Genomic DNA, 16,106 nt, shown 5'->3' on the forward strand with positions numbered 1-16,106 from the left:
GTTGGGGAGCCACATATCGTGGATCGCTCGCCCTCCCCGCCTTTGGTACGTTGCCTTCACTTGTCTTCCCCGGCTTCTCTACACCACTCCCTCTCCCCCTCCCCTTTCTTCTCCACCCTTGCCTATTCTCCAAACTCTGTGATAGCATCGCCGCATTTGTCCTTCAAGGCTCCAATCTACACACACAGAGATACATATATATCCATCTATATATATATATATGTGTTGAAGGTCGCATCTCAGATCTCGACATTTATCTCACAGAAATTCACACGGTGCGCCGTCGTCATCGTCTACACTACACCACACACGGAAGCGTGAACCTTTGCGAACGTTCTTTCCCCTCCCCCATTTTTCATCAAAATCTCTCTTTTTATACTGATCAAAATACTTCACAATGGGCCAGCAGTTCTCCGAGTGCGAGAATGGCGCCCCGCTCGGGCTTCTGGGCTTGGACCAGATTGACTGGGGCGGTCAGGCTGGCGCCTTCTACGAGTGCTGGCGCCTGTCCCCGTGCTGCGGGGCGCCGGATTGTCTCGGGGTTCTTCTGTGCCTGTTTCAGTGGACGTGCTGTTATCCTTGTTCAGCGTGTAAGCTCTACGCCACCTCTCTCGGCGATCATTGCTCACTATGGCCGCATTGCTTCTGTATCCTCTGCTGCCCCGTCGGTCGACTCTTTACTCGCTACAACCTGCGCAAGAGGAGCGGCACGAAAGGAGACATGGTTGGTGATTGCATATGCATTTTGTGCTGCGGCCCCTGTGCGTGCTGCCAAGAGCTCCGCAGCGTGAACACGTCTGGGTGGTCCCTCATTCCAAGGGTGACGATCCCGGGCATCTTCGTTCCTGGTTGCCGCTTTCTCAACTGACGCTCTTGGTGGCGTGGCCATGCAATACACTCTAACCGATTCTCTGCGACAGACACCGAACTACCAAAAGTGTGGCAAATAAGAAGAGATGCGGTGAGTGGGGGAAAAAAATGCGGGAGCGGCTGTCATGTGCAGCGTGCACATATCATGACTGGCATCCACAACGTGCTCAGACGTCGGTGCTGCTTACTTCCCTGTCAACTTACTCATCCTCTTCATCCTCATGCTACCCCCCCCCCTCCCCCTTCCCGTCATGACGCTGGTATATGCAAGTGCATTTTGCGTGGGCATGGGTGGGGTGTGGGGATGAGGCCACCACTCTGATCATGTAATACACTCCTTTCTCTTTTCGTGATATTGCTTTTATCTTGCAGTTTTTGGGCTTAATCATGTATCCACACGCAAAAAAAAAGGAAGAACGCCTTCATGCAGTCTCAAATAGCCCTGGTGCTTATTTTTGCTCGTGCAATGTGAGTGTGATCGTCACGAGTGATGTGTGCGCGGGCATTTGGCAGTGGGGCCAATGAGGGAGGGTGAGGCAATGAAAGAGCGGCACGAAAGCATTCCCGAGCCAAGGTGACGGTGTTTCGGGGGCAGCGTGCTGAACGTATGCAAACATGAATAGGGTGGAATGTTTATTCCAACTGTGGCGCACATGCGTGTGTGTGTGTGCCTCCCTCGCTTATTACATCAACTGCCGCGACTGTGTATATCCAGGTAAGCACGTTCTTCAGAGTATCCCCCGCCCCTATCCGTTACCAATCCTATTAGCACAGACGAGATAGTCGTGTCATAACACAGCCAGAAGCGTGGGCAACAGAGACTGCTCCGCACATGTGTTCATGCACAGGTATATGCTCTCTTTCTCGCGCGGTCTGCAGGCCCGCCGGTCCTTCATCCGGACGCTTCCCCCCCCCCCTCCCCCTCCTCGTTTTCTCCCCCCCCCCTTTCATTTGCCTGTGTTCACTTGTGTGTAAACGTCTGCATGTTTCTTCGCTCGTTCTTTGTTGTGGCGGTCTGGCATCCCAGAAACACATATGTGCAGACAAACCACCCCCGACTATCACAACAAGAAAGCAACACCGACGACTGGACACTCTCTCACATCTATCCAAGCCACTGGCTCACCAAGTCCACGCACACCCCCTCAGCGTACGACGAATTCTTTTTCCTGCATTCTCTTTCTGCTTTTCCTATCATGTATTACTTTAGCCCGTATGCACACGCACTGGGAGGCGACTTGCCCTCAACGGTGTTGTGTGCACACTTGATACATTTTTGATTTCTTTTTCTTTCCCCCCACCCCCTCCCCTCTTTCCCTCTATCCCACCTGACCATTCCTGGTTTGACGGAGGTCCAGCCGTCCATCTTTTGGAGGAAAGACACGCCGCCCCACCCCCCCCCAGGTACTCGAAATCGAGGAGGCTCAAAGCGATTTACTGCTGCCGTGACATTGGCAGGTCAGGTCCTTGGATGGCGCTGCGTCAGAGCGACTTGCGACCAGTGTGGGCACGCCTGTGCCATTCACACTGTAGAAACAATGCCAACAGAACTCGAGCGCACCTCACCCGACTCCCATTGCCCAGTGCTAGGAACTATGGACCACACAGGGCAAAACTCCTCCGCGCGGCGGTGGCGGCGGCGGGGGGGGGGGCCTGCGGGGTGGGGCTGTGTTTGGTACACGGGCATTTGTGCCAACGCGTGCGCCACGGCTGCGTTTTCGTACCGTTGCGATGGGGAATGTGTGACGGGCCGGTGTGTGTGTGTGTGTGAAATCGGGCCCTGCGTTGTAATGGCAAACATATGCATTCGCTGGAGGGAAAAGAAAAACGGTCGTGTGAAACAGCAACGCAGCCAATGGAACAGACACGCCCCTTCATACGGCGTTTTCTCCAGAGACGCGTTGGCGGCATGCGCGGCACGGTATGTGACGATGGCCCTTCGGGCGCCGCGTCTGGCATGGGGGCTCCCGCGGAGGGCCCATCGCCCGGCCACGAGCCGGGCGGGGGGTGGGTGGGGGCGCCAAGGGAGGGCGGCTCGGGGGGGGCGCAAAAAAGGAAGGCGACCGTGATGAGGACCGTGGGCAAAGGATTCGCATGGGGAACGGGGGGGGGGGGAGGCGCCGCAAAGCGCGGGTCGTGTTGACAGCGGCCCGCTCTCATTTCGCGTGGTATTGACAGACGATGTGGGTACGAAGCCCGTTCAGGGTTGTTTGAAGAAAGAGGGTAATACATATCTGCTTCTTTCGATGTGTTTACTTCACCACGGTCAACAACTATGCGCGCACACAAGCAGGGCTCATGCAACCGATGCGTTGCTGCCCCATGGCTGATATCCTTGCAGCCTTGCGGGGGAGGGGGGGGGTGAGCCGTGATGTACCGTCGAAATTGGGGGGAGACCATGTTGTATCACAGGTTTTTCAGTCCCCCCCCCCTCCTTGGCCATTCATCGGACGCGTGTCGTGGGAATCAGCGCCAGACAGACTTTGGGATTTCTGCATGCCTTCGAGCTCATGGAGTGCCGTCCAAAGTATCTCACCCCTCCCCTTCCGCTCGAGGGCCGAGGCGGTAGCGTCGGTCACGTGAGTAACCGGAGATTCCGGTAGGACATGGGTCAGATGAAGTTCAAGCAAAGAGTTGACAAGCCTTGGACCGGTGTTCTCAGAGTGCCGGTAGACCTGTGGTATCGTGCATGCTCTACAATGTCTCTTCAAACCTCTGCTTCCCGTAATATCGTGTGTGCGGAGGGGGAAGGGAGAGGGGGGGTTCCACGAAGTAAAGTCTGGTGGATTTCAAATGGTATACCCCAGGATACCCCACTTCCCCACATTTCCAGAGCCTGGGGCCTCTCCCCCTTCTTCCCATCAACCCCCATTTGCTCGGATGTGAGCAAATTAGTCGCCAGGGTATACTTTGTTAGTGTGGCACGCACATATAAACCAAAGAACAAAGGGGATGGATGTGAACGCATCTTGGGCCCCTTCCGACGCACATCACACTGGCTCGTATAGCCCCTCTGCAGACCTTGTTCCAATACGACACATCATGTCCATCTCGGCTGACCGCTCGTACGCGCAGTGTTCGCATTTCTGCGTTTGGGAACCTCCCATCATGCCGACGTTGCTGTCCCCCGGGGGGGGGGAGGGGGGGGAGGGGCAGGCGTTTGTGTGTAGACGGCTTTCCTCCACGTGCCGCAAGAAGAAGGGGTGCTGCCATGAGCCTGCCGCCTTCCCCGGAACCGTCCCCCCACCCCTCCCCCCATGGACGGGGTGTCTGAGTGTGTCAAACTCAGGGAGCCCCGTATAGAGACATGCACCAACACGTAAAAAACGAATGATGCCTCGCCCTGAATCGGGCAAAGATAGCAGAGATATACACTCGACGGGGGAAGTCTACGCAGCTCGAAAGGTGGTGCGCACCAAGCCTCGAGCGATCTGCGAATCTCGTGTAGCACACCAGACAACGTGCCACGTCGGACACCCTCATAGGAGGAGAAAGCGGTGAAAGGGTGGGGGTGTGGCACAACAACACTAGTGGAGTAGCAAGTAGCATACCATCCCACACTGCAATGTTGCCACCGTGAATTGCCCGCCGCTTTGGGAATCCGAAAAGATACTCAGGCGGGGCCAAGGGGATGAAGGTGGGAGAACGGGTGCTTGTGGGTGAAATAAAAAAAAAATCAGGAGAACTCGCGTGTGCACGCGCGCACACAGACGCTGTTTGTTTGCTTTTGCGATGCCTGCAAAATTGAAACGAGAAAAAAAAAAGAGGGCAGATCAACTGGCGCGAGAGCACGGCAAGGAGCACCTCGCCTGGCCTAGTCTGCCGGCGCGGCCCCAGTAGCGGTGTGGTGCCGGTGGTCTGGAAAGACAATCTCGACGTCGACGGCGCCGACCTTTTTGGCTTTCCGTTTTTCCTTCTTCGCGGCTGCACGCTGGGCGCTGATAAGCTCCTTCATTCGCTGCCGCTCCGCTTCGCGCTTTTCGCGCACGACCAAGCGCTTCTTCTCAGCCTTCAGTTGCTCATCAAGAGACGCGGGCGGCCGCGCACGAGCGTTGCTCGCCTGGTGGCCGCTGTACGTGGACGACAAACTGTTTTGCCGCGAGCTCGAACCACGATGGTGATTGGATATCTGTCGAACGTATGATGCTTGCTTTGCGAAAGGCGAGACCGCGCCAGGCTGCTGTTGTTGCGCAGGCGGAACAGGGATGTCTTCCGTCGGAAGGCGACGCCGCGGTGGCGTCATTACAAGCACGCCAGGAGACGGCGCAGCGTTGACGGGCTTATTTACAGGGCGGCAACCGCGCGGTCCCGGCGAGGGTTTGGCTGCGCCACGTGTCGCTACTACAGACCCATGCCGGTTACCCTCCTCGTGCTGCCGTGCGTCGTACGTCTGCAGCACCTTGTTATCATCCACGCGGTGCTGGTGAAGGTAGTTCTCCATGGCACACAGGTCACGCATCCGTTGATCAAACCACTGGTCTGCCGGTGCGGCGACGGCGGTGTCGGCGGTGAGCTTGGGAGACACCGTTGGAGTCTGCTTCTGTTGTGGGGTGCTGGGGCCTCGCGCCGCCCGCGTCGGCGACTGCTTCGGCACCCGCGGGGGGCTCTCCTGGTTTGCCGCCGCGGCCAAGGCGCGCTTCGCTACATGCGTCGGCGGCACCGCCTTCTTCACCACATTCGTCAACCTGCTGCTCCCGCGCGGGAGTGCAAGCAAATCAGCTGCTTTTGTATGGACAACTGCGGCGATGGCCGGCGCACGCCTTGGAGCCGGCGAGTCGGCAGTGTGGTGCCGCGTGGAATCGGGTGCCTCCGCTGGCGAGACCGTCTGCGCCGGGACGCTGGGCACGCGCTGCTGCCGTGGTGGCGAGGCGGCCTTGCCTGCTGTCACCTTCTTGGGCCGCGCTGGTTTTCTAAAACCCGAGGTGGAGATCTGCAGCACTACCTGCTGCGGTGGGGACGGCTGCAGCCTTCCCCCCTCCACCCCCTCCACCAGCGCCGCCTTCTCCTGTCCCCCTCCCTTGCCTTTCACTACCACCGCCTTCTTCGCTGCAGGCGGTTGTTGTTTTGGGGCAGCACTTTCCTTCACGAGTGTCACCGCTGGAGAAGAAGTTTTAGTCTGGGGCGAGGACGACGGTGATAAAATCGAGCCCGGGCGCCGCTTCACCACCGCCACATGTGACAGGGACTCTTGCACGGATGGAGTTGGTGTGAAAGGGGTGCCATGCGGCGTCGGATCCTCGCCAGCCTTTGCCTCCTTCACCTTTATTTGCGGCTTCCCCGAGGCGCTGGCGAGCGGCGGTGTCGCCAAGGGCGATGGACCTGGCACATAAGAGGCCGCCGCTTTAGTGTCGTCGTCCATCGGAGGCAACGTGGCACTGACAAGCGGGCATGAGGTGGGTGGCAAGGGGTGGGGCTGCGGCGGTTTATCTGCGGTCACCTCCGGCGCCGCCGCTGCTGGGACGGGCGAAGACATCGCAGAGGACACCGATGGGGTTGCTGGGGAAAGAGCTGGAGACGGCAAGGCGCGGCTAACCTGTTCAACGCGATCAAAGGCATTGCGCACCACGCTCAGCGCCGCCTTGGCCGTCACGCGTTGAGCGGGGTCCAAGACGAGCATGGAGTAGATGATAGACTGCACCACCTCTGCCACATGTGACGGAAGGGGTATAATGTGACCCCACGTAATCTCCTGCACCAGGTGTGCGAAACTCGGGGCGGAGAACGGCTTCCGCAGCGTCGCCATTTCGTAAAACACGCAGCCCATCGACCACACATCAGCGGCGTAGCTGTAACTGGTGCCAAGCAGCACCTCTGGTGAGACCCACATCGGCGAGCCGACGAACGTGGAGGTGACGTCGGAGGTGCTGAGCGTCTTGGCAGACCCGAAGTCACCGAGGTAAAGCATCTTTGTATCCTCTGAGACAAGGATGTTGCTGGGTTTGATGTCGCGATGAATAACGTGATTATCATGGCAGTACACAAGGGCATCCAGCAGCTGCATGAACCAAAGCAACAGCGTGTGTGTCGTTGGCGCCTTGCGGCGCTGGGCGAGGTAGCGGAAGAGCTCGTCAAGATCGCCACCAGCCTCGTACGACATGACGACAAAGAGACTACTCTCGTGAACAAAAGACTCGAGGAAGCGAATTATGTGTCGGTGCCGCAGCCGCAGCGCCGCGTTGAGCTCCTCGATTCCCTGCGTGCCTTCTTCGAGGCGCTTGATGACGACCAGCCGGTTCGGTTGCTGCCGGTCACGCGCGAGAAAGGCGCCGTTGGTGCCACCAAGGTCCTTGACCTTGGTGTAGTGCTCCATCCCCATTTTTCACGACGTCACTGTCGACTCGAGTGAGAGAATAACGAAGGCGTGATATATTGATGCCGAGTGTTTTTGAAGGAAAAGCTGCAGACACACAAATGCGCGCGCCAGGAGAGGAGGGGAGAGGAGGGGAGGGGAGGGATACGAGCGGGACACCGCTAATGGGTGTCAAAAATAGGGGGTGAGATAGTGAAAAATAAAAATGTCAAGTACAGAAGAGCAAACACGCAAAATAGACCACACCCACAATGGGGAAAGTGGTGACAGTAAACCCGAGCCGGGCCGGCGGCCACAAAAGTAGTGCTGCTTCTCCTGCAGCTGCTGCTGCTGCTGCTACGATGGCGGCGGGGAGTATCGATGCGTGACGCGTCTGTGGGAGATACGAAGCGAGACAGAGAACGAGAGAGAGAGAGAGAGAGAGGGTGTGTGTGACAAGCAGAGGAATACATAAAGAGGGGAGGGAGGGGAGGGGGCGGCGATGAAGATAGATGAAGATCCGCCAACAAAAAATGAGCCCGCCTCGGGTGAGTACGCTCGGGACAATTTTTTTTTTTGGGGGGGGGGAGGGGGTATGGAGAGAGGCCTCTGACTAAAGCGGTACTTTTCTCACATGGCCGGTCCCTTGGCGCGGAAGAGTCGTCCAATGAGGCGGTCGGAGCGTAAAACGCGTTCAGCTCAATCACGACGGCGCCTTCGGAGGTGCCTCAGCAGCGACTCCGTTGAATTGAACGCGACAGGCGAGGAGGGGAAAAAGAAAAAAAAAACAGCCTACTCGTGCCTACAGCGCCGCCCCCCCCCCGCCCGCCTGGTCCACCGGACTCGCAATGGAAGGCAGCGCTGGAGGACGCCATGTGGCTACACTAAAGCTGTTAGGCGGGCACTAGAGCGGCCGCCCGAGTGACAGGCTTTTGGGCGGAGGTTAGTAAGAAAGCGACACGTTTGACCTCGCAACTCGGTTACCGCACATCAATGCCACACCGTCACGGGCATTCACAGAGAATGTTGGAGCCGCCTCGACTCCAGCCGGTGCGCCGACACGCCAGCCTACATGAGACAAACCAAAGAGGAGATATACATGGATGTAAACCGCTGTGCCACCTCATCCACACCCATCCTCTAAAAGAAACCCCAGGCAGGGGAAGGTTAGAGGGATCGAGAAGATGTCAGGGGATGCCAAAGGCGCGAAAACAGGAGGCTGCTGCACAAGACCAGCAAGGGGTGTGCCCAGATGAGGGGAGAGACGCCAGACAGAGACGGAGGGAGTGGGGTGGGAAGAGTGAAGACGGTGGGTACAGTCGGGTCGCCTGTCGTTCCCTCCCCCCCCCCCGCCCCGCCGGCGGCCCAACTTCGTTATTCCTTGAACATTACCTCTAGTTGTCGGTCAAGAACTCCCAGTTCTTCAATCGAAGGCAGTTCCGTCCACCGTCGCCGATCTGGGACGAGACGGCGCACGACGGCGGGGTCCCGCTGCAGGAGCGGGCAGGAGCGGTAGTACGTGTAGACCGCCCGAAGCGTGGTGACGTCGAACACACTGGTGAGTGCGGCAGAGAGATGATTGCGGCGATCGACATAACGTCGACATCGTTGCAGCTCCCTTGTGGGGGCCGACGAAGGCGAGTGGGCGCCACGTGTCGAAGCCGCCATGAGAGGCGCGGCTGGGTCGGCAAACTGTGGGGAGACCGCAGGTACTGGGAAGAGGCTGCTGCTTAAAGAGGGTGTTGCGCTGCTCTTTGCATTCCCCATGGGGGCCCGTGCATGACGAGGTCCCTCTTCGCCCCTGGCCGCCGACACTGGAAGGCGCACCGGCAAATGCTTCGCATGCAAAATGTCGTTCACCCACTCACCGTTCCCTGCGTCGGAGTAGAGCTGTTCACGCTTGAAGCGTTGCTGATCGATCTGTTGCACCATGCGCAGAAATACATCCTCAGGCAGCGTGCTCGGCTGGGCTCGGGCGGAAGCACCTTCGGGCACCTCTGCGCTGTCCTTGACCGCTGCGGCAACCTCGAGCACCTGCAAGATGTGCGGCATGCTGCGGAGGACTGGGGAACCATATTCTTGATGCAGTGTCTCGATGTCGGTTAGGACGCGTTGGTGCCGCATGAGGTGCTGCACGCGCTGGCGCAGCTCCGTGACAGTCTGATAAATTTCTTCAAGGGAAGCGAAACGCATGTCGGCGACGTTGCCATAGGCTTGAAAAAACAGCGCATCATCATCAGTCACGTTGCCAGGGAATATGCGGTGCTCATGCGGCACCGACGGCGGTGGAGAGGCGGAGAAGCTCGATCGTGGCCGAGGACGCGACGGCGACGACCGTAGTGGTGTGTTTTTTGGTGTCACCTCAACCACGTCGATCGCCAGCGCTGCCGTTCCTTGGGATGGCTTACGCCTCGGTACAGTCCGCCCATCATGGCGCACCGGCTTATCACCCTGCTGAGGGACGGTGGACTGGTGCTCTGATACCTGTTGGTGTTGGTGTTTCCCCATGATAACGCTCATCATCGGGGATTCCTCGAAGGGAACGGCATCGGAGGGCCGAGGAACTGAACGGGGGTGATTGCCGCCAACGCCGCACTTTTCTCCAGTGACAGCCTGCGCCACGGCTTCGACCTGAAGCGGCGGTGGCGACTCTAGTCGATGACGTGGCGGCCTTGGGGGTGGTCTTCCCAGTGCCTCATCTGCTGGAGCGTCGGCGCCAGACTGTCCTGCACCCCTCGCAGCAGCGACGACACCTGGCTCAAGTGCTGTGCCATGGAACGTGTTGAGTCGCATGCTTTCTGAGGGCACCACACCCGCAATCCCCTCCCCAGCGGAGTGGGTGCTCCGCTGCGCACCGCCGACGCTGTCAGCCACGCCGGTGAGGCGTCGACCACTGGCCCCGTAGAAGAAAGTGCCGTCCTGAACGCTGCCGCCGCCGTGGCTGCTGGCGCCAATGCCGTAGGAAAAGGCACTGTCGGCAACCCCAGACGCCTGCCCTGACAACAAAGCCGTGCGCGCTGCCTCAATAACTCGTCGCTCCACGTTCTCGCGCTCCTCTGCAGGCGCGCAGGACGGTCGTTGCAACTGACGCTTCAGCTCGGTGTAGTGCAGCGACTTGCCGCGCGGGTCGTCGGGATATCGGGCGTTCAGCGCCGTCACATTTGCCTGCCATGCATGCAGCTGACGCATCAGTGCAGACTCGCCGGGTGAGCTGGGGACGTCCAGAGGAGTGCGCAGGCTGCGCCACAAGTCCACGTAGGCACGCACACACGGCACCATCAGCACCTCCTCGCACGAGGGACGTTGGCCTGCGTCGAGGCAAAGCATGCGGTTGATGAGCTCCGATATCGGACGAGGATAGTGTGAAGGGAGCGGCTCGCGTTGCCCTCGCAAGACACGCACCACCAATGGTGCCAGGTCGCGCGACTCGAAGGGGTGACGAAGAGCCAATAACTCGTATAGAACGCAACCGAGCGACCACACATCCGACTTGCGACTGGCCGCTTTACCTTGGAGCACTTCTGGTGCCATGTACAGTGGTGTTCCCTTCATGGCCGCCTCCATGACACCGAAGCCGTCAAAGCCCCCGTGCGACCTCCTCTGCGTGGTGCCTGGTGGGCACGATGAGGCTGCGTAGCTGCTGGAGCTCAAATGTCGCGGGCTTGTCTGGGCGGAGTTTAGCAGCGACTCTGGGCCCCATTGACCAGATGCCCATGTGGCCTGCTGTTCAAGCAGCGGAGACGGTGATGCCGCTCCAGCCTCGGTCTCTCCCCGAGGTGTGTGTGGATGAGACACACTGGGGTTCGCAGACGAGGAAGAATCAACAGGATTCGGGATGATCATTGCGGAGACGGATTGGACAGATGAGCTACTGCGTACACGCCGGTCGCCCATCGTGGCCGATCCCAGCCACGTACGACTGGCCGGCTCCGTGTCGAGCCGCTCGGAGATGCCGAAGTCGCCGAGGACAACAGACATGTCCTTGGACCGCACAAACACGTTGTGTGTCTTGATATCGCGGTGGACAACGTTGTGGGCATGCAGGTACTGAACCCCAAGCACCAGCTGCACAAACCAGAGCATCACCTGATCAAGCTCAAAGTACATGTCCAACTCGCGCTGTTCCGCCATGCGGGTGTCCATGTCGCCACCGTCGTAGTAGTCCATGACAAGACACAAGTCGTGCTCGTTGAAAAGAAAAGCATCTCGGTGCGACACCACGCAGGGGTGATGGAGGTCGCGCATGACGACGATCTCCTGCGCGGCATCTCGGCGCTGTGACGGCGTCAAGCCCAGCAACGGAATACGCTTCATGACAAAGACCTGTTGGTCTGTCACTCGGCGTACCTTGAAAACGATGCCAAACGATCCTGTCGCCATCCTCTCCATAATCTTGTACTCGGACACTGCCATTGTCTCCTTCGCCTGAGGCAAGGGGAGGGGGGGACTCACTCTTTATTTTGAACGGATGCAGGCAAAAAAAAAAAGCAGTGGCCGAGGGCGCGATGTACTGCGCCGTTGAGGAATGGAATACAAATGCCTGTATGCGCGCGTCGCGCGACAGACGCTTGATGTCGGCTCTGCCGCTGTTGTGTGTGTGTGTGTGTGAGAGTTGGAGAAGGGGGGGGGGGGAGTATAGCAGCAGAGGGAGCGGGGGGAGAGAACTAGTTCACGACACAGATACCACACACACACACACAATCTCCTTCAAGTGGCGTCACTACCCCTCGTGCAGGCGCACTAGGGCAAGTGATGATGACGGTGCTGAACAATGATGTCACCGACGCCCTGATTCCGACAGCCCCTCCCCTCCCCTCCCTCGAGGGTTTCCACTTTTCTCACACAGGCGCTAACGTGCACAGAGTGTGTCTCCTGCACGGTGTGTGTGTGTGTGTGTGTGAGACGAGTGGGACACTGCTGTGGAGAGGGGGGAGGGGGGGGGGGGGGAAGCCCCGCGGCGGATGGGAAGGTGGAGCCGTTGTGAACGGCTGCTGAGGGAGGGAAAGAGAAGCAGCAGCAAAGGACTTTGGAGTGTGTGTGTGTGTGTGTGTGTCTTCGTGAGCAGCACTCGACGATGCAGGAGAAGTCCCCCCCCCCATATCGACCAAGCACGTGTGACATGACGCAGCAGAAAGGGGGACACGTGTCGCATCTCAAACGATGGGCCGAATGATGCATGCCTGCATCCGCGAATCAGTGCGCGCATGCGCATCAAAGTAGAGCGATTGAGTTTTCGTGGGCAGAGCAGCAGTCATCTCAGCAGAGAATCATAGAACAAAAAAAAGGAGTACACCACACCCACACACACACACACACAGAAGGCGACAGCGGGGGTGGGCACAGGGAGGCAGGCAGCTTCAGCACTCAGACCTCGTGTGCACACAGGCCCTTCGCGGACGCCTCCGTGCGCTGACGCAGCAACGCGGCGAGGTACGTGTGATGCACCTCGGCGTCCGCTACGCACCCGCGGAGTGACGCGCACGGTAGTAGGTCCTTGCCATAGAAGAGAGGCCCGTAGGGTCGGCGGAGCTGCTGCAGGTGGGCATTGTGGAGGAGGTGCACCCAAGCCTCCACCTCCTCACGCCGCGCCAGGAAGCAGGGAACGGTCGACTGATAAGCCCCTTGGCCAAGGCCACCGTAGTCGTCGGCAGCGTTGCGGGTCCCTCTTGCCGCCATCTCACTTGATATGCCGGGGGGGAGTTGAAGACGGTCACTTTGTCGAGATCCCGGCGACGGCGGTTGCGCTTCCATGGTGGCAGTAAAGTTTGGCTGTTGTTTGGACCACCAGTGAGGCAGCAACCATATCAGTGCCGACTGCACTTCTTCTGCGAACGTGCAGACATGGCGAGTGTAGCGGTATCGACGGAGGGGAGCGACCTGCTCCTCGATATCCCCCTCGTCCTCTGGCTGCTGCTGGGGAGACGGCGCTACAGCTGCAACCATCTCTGCACGAGGCGCCAGGGGCTGCAGTGATGTTTGAGATAACGATACGCCTGAGGAGGGGGAGGACCACAAACCTGAGAAGCCAGGGGATGAGGCGCGGGAATGACTACCGGAGAGAGGCCTGCGGTGCCTCAGAGTTGCCGATGGCTCCTCAGTTGACACTTCTGCTGGACGAGCGGCGAGAGCACCACAGGAGAGAAGTTGAGCGGCATATCGTCGCAGTCGCTCAAAGAAGCAGTGCGCGCCCGAGCCGCCTGTGTTGATGTCGCTTCCACCACGGACAAGAGTGCCCAGCGCACCTGCCCCGTGCTGGCAGGCCTCGCTCGGGCCCAACAACGACGGTGACGACGAGGGCGTCGGCCGAGGCACCAGCACAGGCGTGGCGCCTACATGGCCAGCGTCGAGGTTATAGTTGAAAAGATTTCTGCAGGCGCGTCTAACGGCGCGCTGGCGTGCCGCTAAATGGGCGTCGCCGCTGGTGGGACTGCGCTGTGAGGTCAACGATGCGTCACAGAGGGGGGTACTATGAGTCATCGCGGCCGTTCTCCACCACGCAGGACGGAGCGGTGGGTGCGCTTCGCAGCCGCTGCACCGCGTGCATGGATTCAGGGTGGGTGACGTCCCCGCTCCTTGCAGCGCAATCACACAACAGAGGTCTGCATTTGTCGCCATACAGCAGGGGCACCATCTGCTGCTGCTGCTGCTGTGCTCACGGGGCAGCACCGATCCATTCTCGTTCTCCCCTAGCGCCCGCCACTCATCTTCCTCGTCGCTCGTGTCTATGTGCCACAGCATCTCCTGCGTCGACATCTCCAGCGGCACTGCATTGGGATCGGTATCGACACCCACATCTGGGGAGTCGACGGTGCAATGCCGAAGACGAGCCTGTTGCCGACATCTTCTCCCGAGGGAGGAGCCATGCGTCGACGCGACCGCGTCGTCTCCCCCACTTGACGCCGCGTGTGTCATTTCGCTATTCTGTCTAGCGCCCAGGAGACAGTCGGGCCATGTCTGCGGTGAGTCCGTGGAGGCGTGTGCGGAGAGGGCATCGTACCAGTACGTATAGAAGACCAGCCAACCGTCTCTCCGCATGCCATTGTCAATGAGGCGGTGCAACACACGCTCATGTGCCACGCAGTGGCGACGAATCGCTGACGCCGGCAAGCCCCACAACAGAAATGGCGCAGGGTGTGAACCCGGCTCAGGCCTGCAGCGGCCGTGATCTGCCATACTGCGAGACGCACAGGCGTTGGTCGCTCGTCGCACCTCCGCTCGATGGCCCGCATCATCCTCCGCTCGGGCACCCAGTCGCTGAAACACCCGCACACACGCGGTGTACGGCTGCGCGTCCACGAGAGCGACGCGTACAGACCGCGCCAGCAGCGCCACCCTACTGCGCACAAGCTCATCGCAGTACATGTGAGGGCCGATCACCAAAGGTTGATCGGAGCCAGTCGCCGGTGATGCAGCGCTAGTAGAGGTGTTGTGAGCACCACGTACCAAAACAATTTCTTCACCTTCCAACTGCTGAGGACGAGAGTGCGATAACAGTGTCAACGATGGAGTTGGCGACGGATCGTGCGTGGCCATCCTCGCGTAAAAAGCCAGCTGCTGAGCTGCACAGCGTACACGGCGCTGCCTCCAGTGCTCCACAGTCATGAGAAGACAAGCCCTTGTCGCTCTAGTAGCGAGTGACTGCTCTTCGTGCGGTGTGGAAGGCGGCGGCCGTACATGGAAAGGGAAGAAGCGCGTTGGCGTACCCGTGGCGAACACACGCCTCACAGTGTCTCGAACACGTGGCCTTTTTGGCACCGCCACTGATGCGGCGGCTGTCGGGGCCAACGGTGCGGTTACCTGTTCAATCCCACGCAGCGATGTTTCAAGGGTGCAGCCGTCAGTCGAGATGGCGCCGACCAGTGCATCTGCGGCGTAATTATGTAGAGTTCCCTGCACCCACCTCCACACCACCACCGAGCTCATCGGCGCAACCCCGTGTACACGAAAGAGTTCGACAGGGGGGCGCAGGCTCAAGGAAGTGCGACTGCCGCAGCCTGTCATCGCCGCCGCCGTGGCGAGTCCGCCCGTCGTCACTCGGAGATCCCCAGCAGCAGCAGCAGCAGCAGCAGGGAAAGCAGAAACCCCCCCCGCTGTTGTCCCTGCCCCCTTCTCGCTCACCTGTGCCACCGGCGCATTAGGCGATGCAAGCGCGCAAAGCGAGACCGCAGAACGAGCTTCATGCAACAGTATCTGTGGACGACAGGACCCGCAGCGCACCAAAGTTTGTGACAGCGACGCCTGTGTCGTTGGCGCAGTCGACGCTGCCGACACGGGAGTATCGCTTGCGCATCGCCTCCACTGTGATGACGACGCCGACGGCAGTCGAGTAGGGAACGGTGGCTTCAGTAGCCAGCACCGTATTCGCCCAAGTCTGTCACTGTCCAAGCAAGTCTCAGGCGCCCATGACCAGTCCAATGGCGAGGGCGATGACAGTTGTGGTGATGGCCGTTGCTCCCACAAAGCCCCTCCTCCATTGGAAGGTACCGCGCCGGCATCAGTTGTTGCAGGCGAAGTGGTGAGAGGTGGTGAGCAGCGGACTGCCGGGGTCAGCTCACAGCACCGCTGCTCAAGCCGCGCAGTGAGCAGGCGCAGAGGTGTGCTGCGTCGCTGTGCACTGGGAATGGCACGCGAATAAGACACGGATGCGTCTCTCTTCAGTTGAGATAATGATGAGCGCCCTGAAACCGTGAAAAGTGATGTGGCGACAGATAGACTGGGAGGCGCGACTGTGGCGGAGGCGGAAGCCACAGCCGACCGCGCGCGCTTCCCGCGCGCAGTCTGACAGACCTGCAGAACACCTGAACATGCGCTATCGGTAGAGGAAAACTCACTGACAGAGAGGGACTCGGAGAGCGGCAATGGCGGTGTTGTGACCAACTGGGAACACGAGCCTTCGACAGGAAGGTTGGCTGCGGGAATATCGGGCTGATGTTGTGACACAGACGTC

The 16,106-nt window shown here is 59.5% G+C and overlaps 4 protein-coding genes across 4 annotated transcripts; 1 reads left to right on the forward strand and 3 right to left on the reverse strand.

Annotated features, from left to right (window-relative positions):
- Positions 1-397: 397 nt before the first annotated feature.
- Positions 398-868, forward strand: JKF63_06379 (uncharacterized protein; the record flags this gene model as incomplete). Its single annotated transcript, XM_067902329.1, has 1 exon — positions 398-868. The coding sequence occupies one exon, from the start codon at positions 398-400 to the stop codon at positions 866-868; it is 471 nt and encodes a 156-aa protein (XP_067759350.1).
- A 3,816-nt stretch (positions 869-4,684) lies between these two features.
- Positions 4,685-7,186, reverse strand: JKF63_06380 (uncharacterized protein; the record flags this gene model as incomplete). Its single annotated transcript, XM_067902330.1, has 1 exon — positions 4,685-7,186. The coding sequence occupies one exon, from the start codon at positions 7,184-7,186 to the stop codon at positions 4,685-4,687; it is 2,502 nt and encodes an 833-aa protein (XP_067759351.1).
- Positions 7,187-8,533: 1,347 nt separating this feature from the next.
- Positions 8,534-11,572, reverse strand: JKF63_06381 (uncharacterized protein; the record flags this gene model as incomplete). The annotated part of the gene is made up of 1 exon (XM_067902331.1): positions 8,534-11,572. The coding sequence occupies one exon, from the start codon at positions 11,570-11,572 to the stop codon at positions 8,534-8,536; it is 3,039 nt and encodes a 1,012-aa protein (XP_067759352.1).
- Positions 11,573-12,523: 951 nt separating this feature from the next.
- Positions 12,524-12,835, reverse strand: JKF63_06382 (uncharacterized protein; the record flags this gene model as incomplete). Its single annotated transcript, XM_067902332.1, has 1 exon — positions 12,524-12,835. The coding sequence occupies one exon, from the start codon at positions 12,833-12,835 to the stop codon at positions 12,524-12,526; it is 312 nt and encodes a 103-aa protein (XP_067759353.1).
- Between the last annotated feature and the right edge of the window lie 3,271 nt (positions 12,836-16,106).

The sequence above is a fragment of the Porcisia hertigi genome, chromosome 7, assembly GCF_017918235.1.
Source record: "Porcisia hertigi strain C119 chromosome 7, whole genome shotgun sequence".
NCBI classification, from domain to species: Eukaryota; Euglenozoa; class Kinetoplastea; order Trypanosomatida; family Trypanosomatidae; genus Porcisia; species Porcisia hertigi.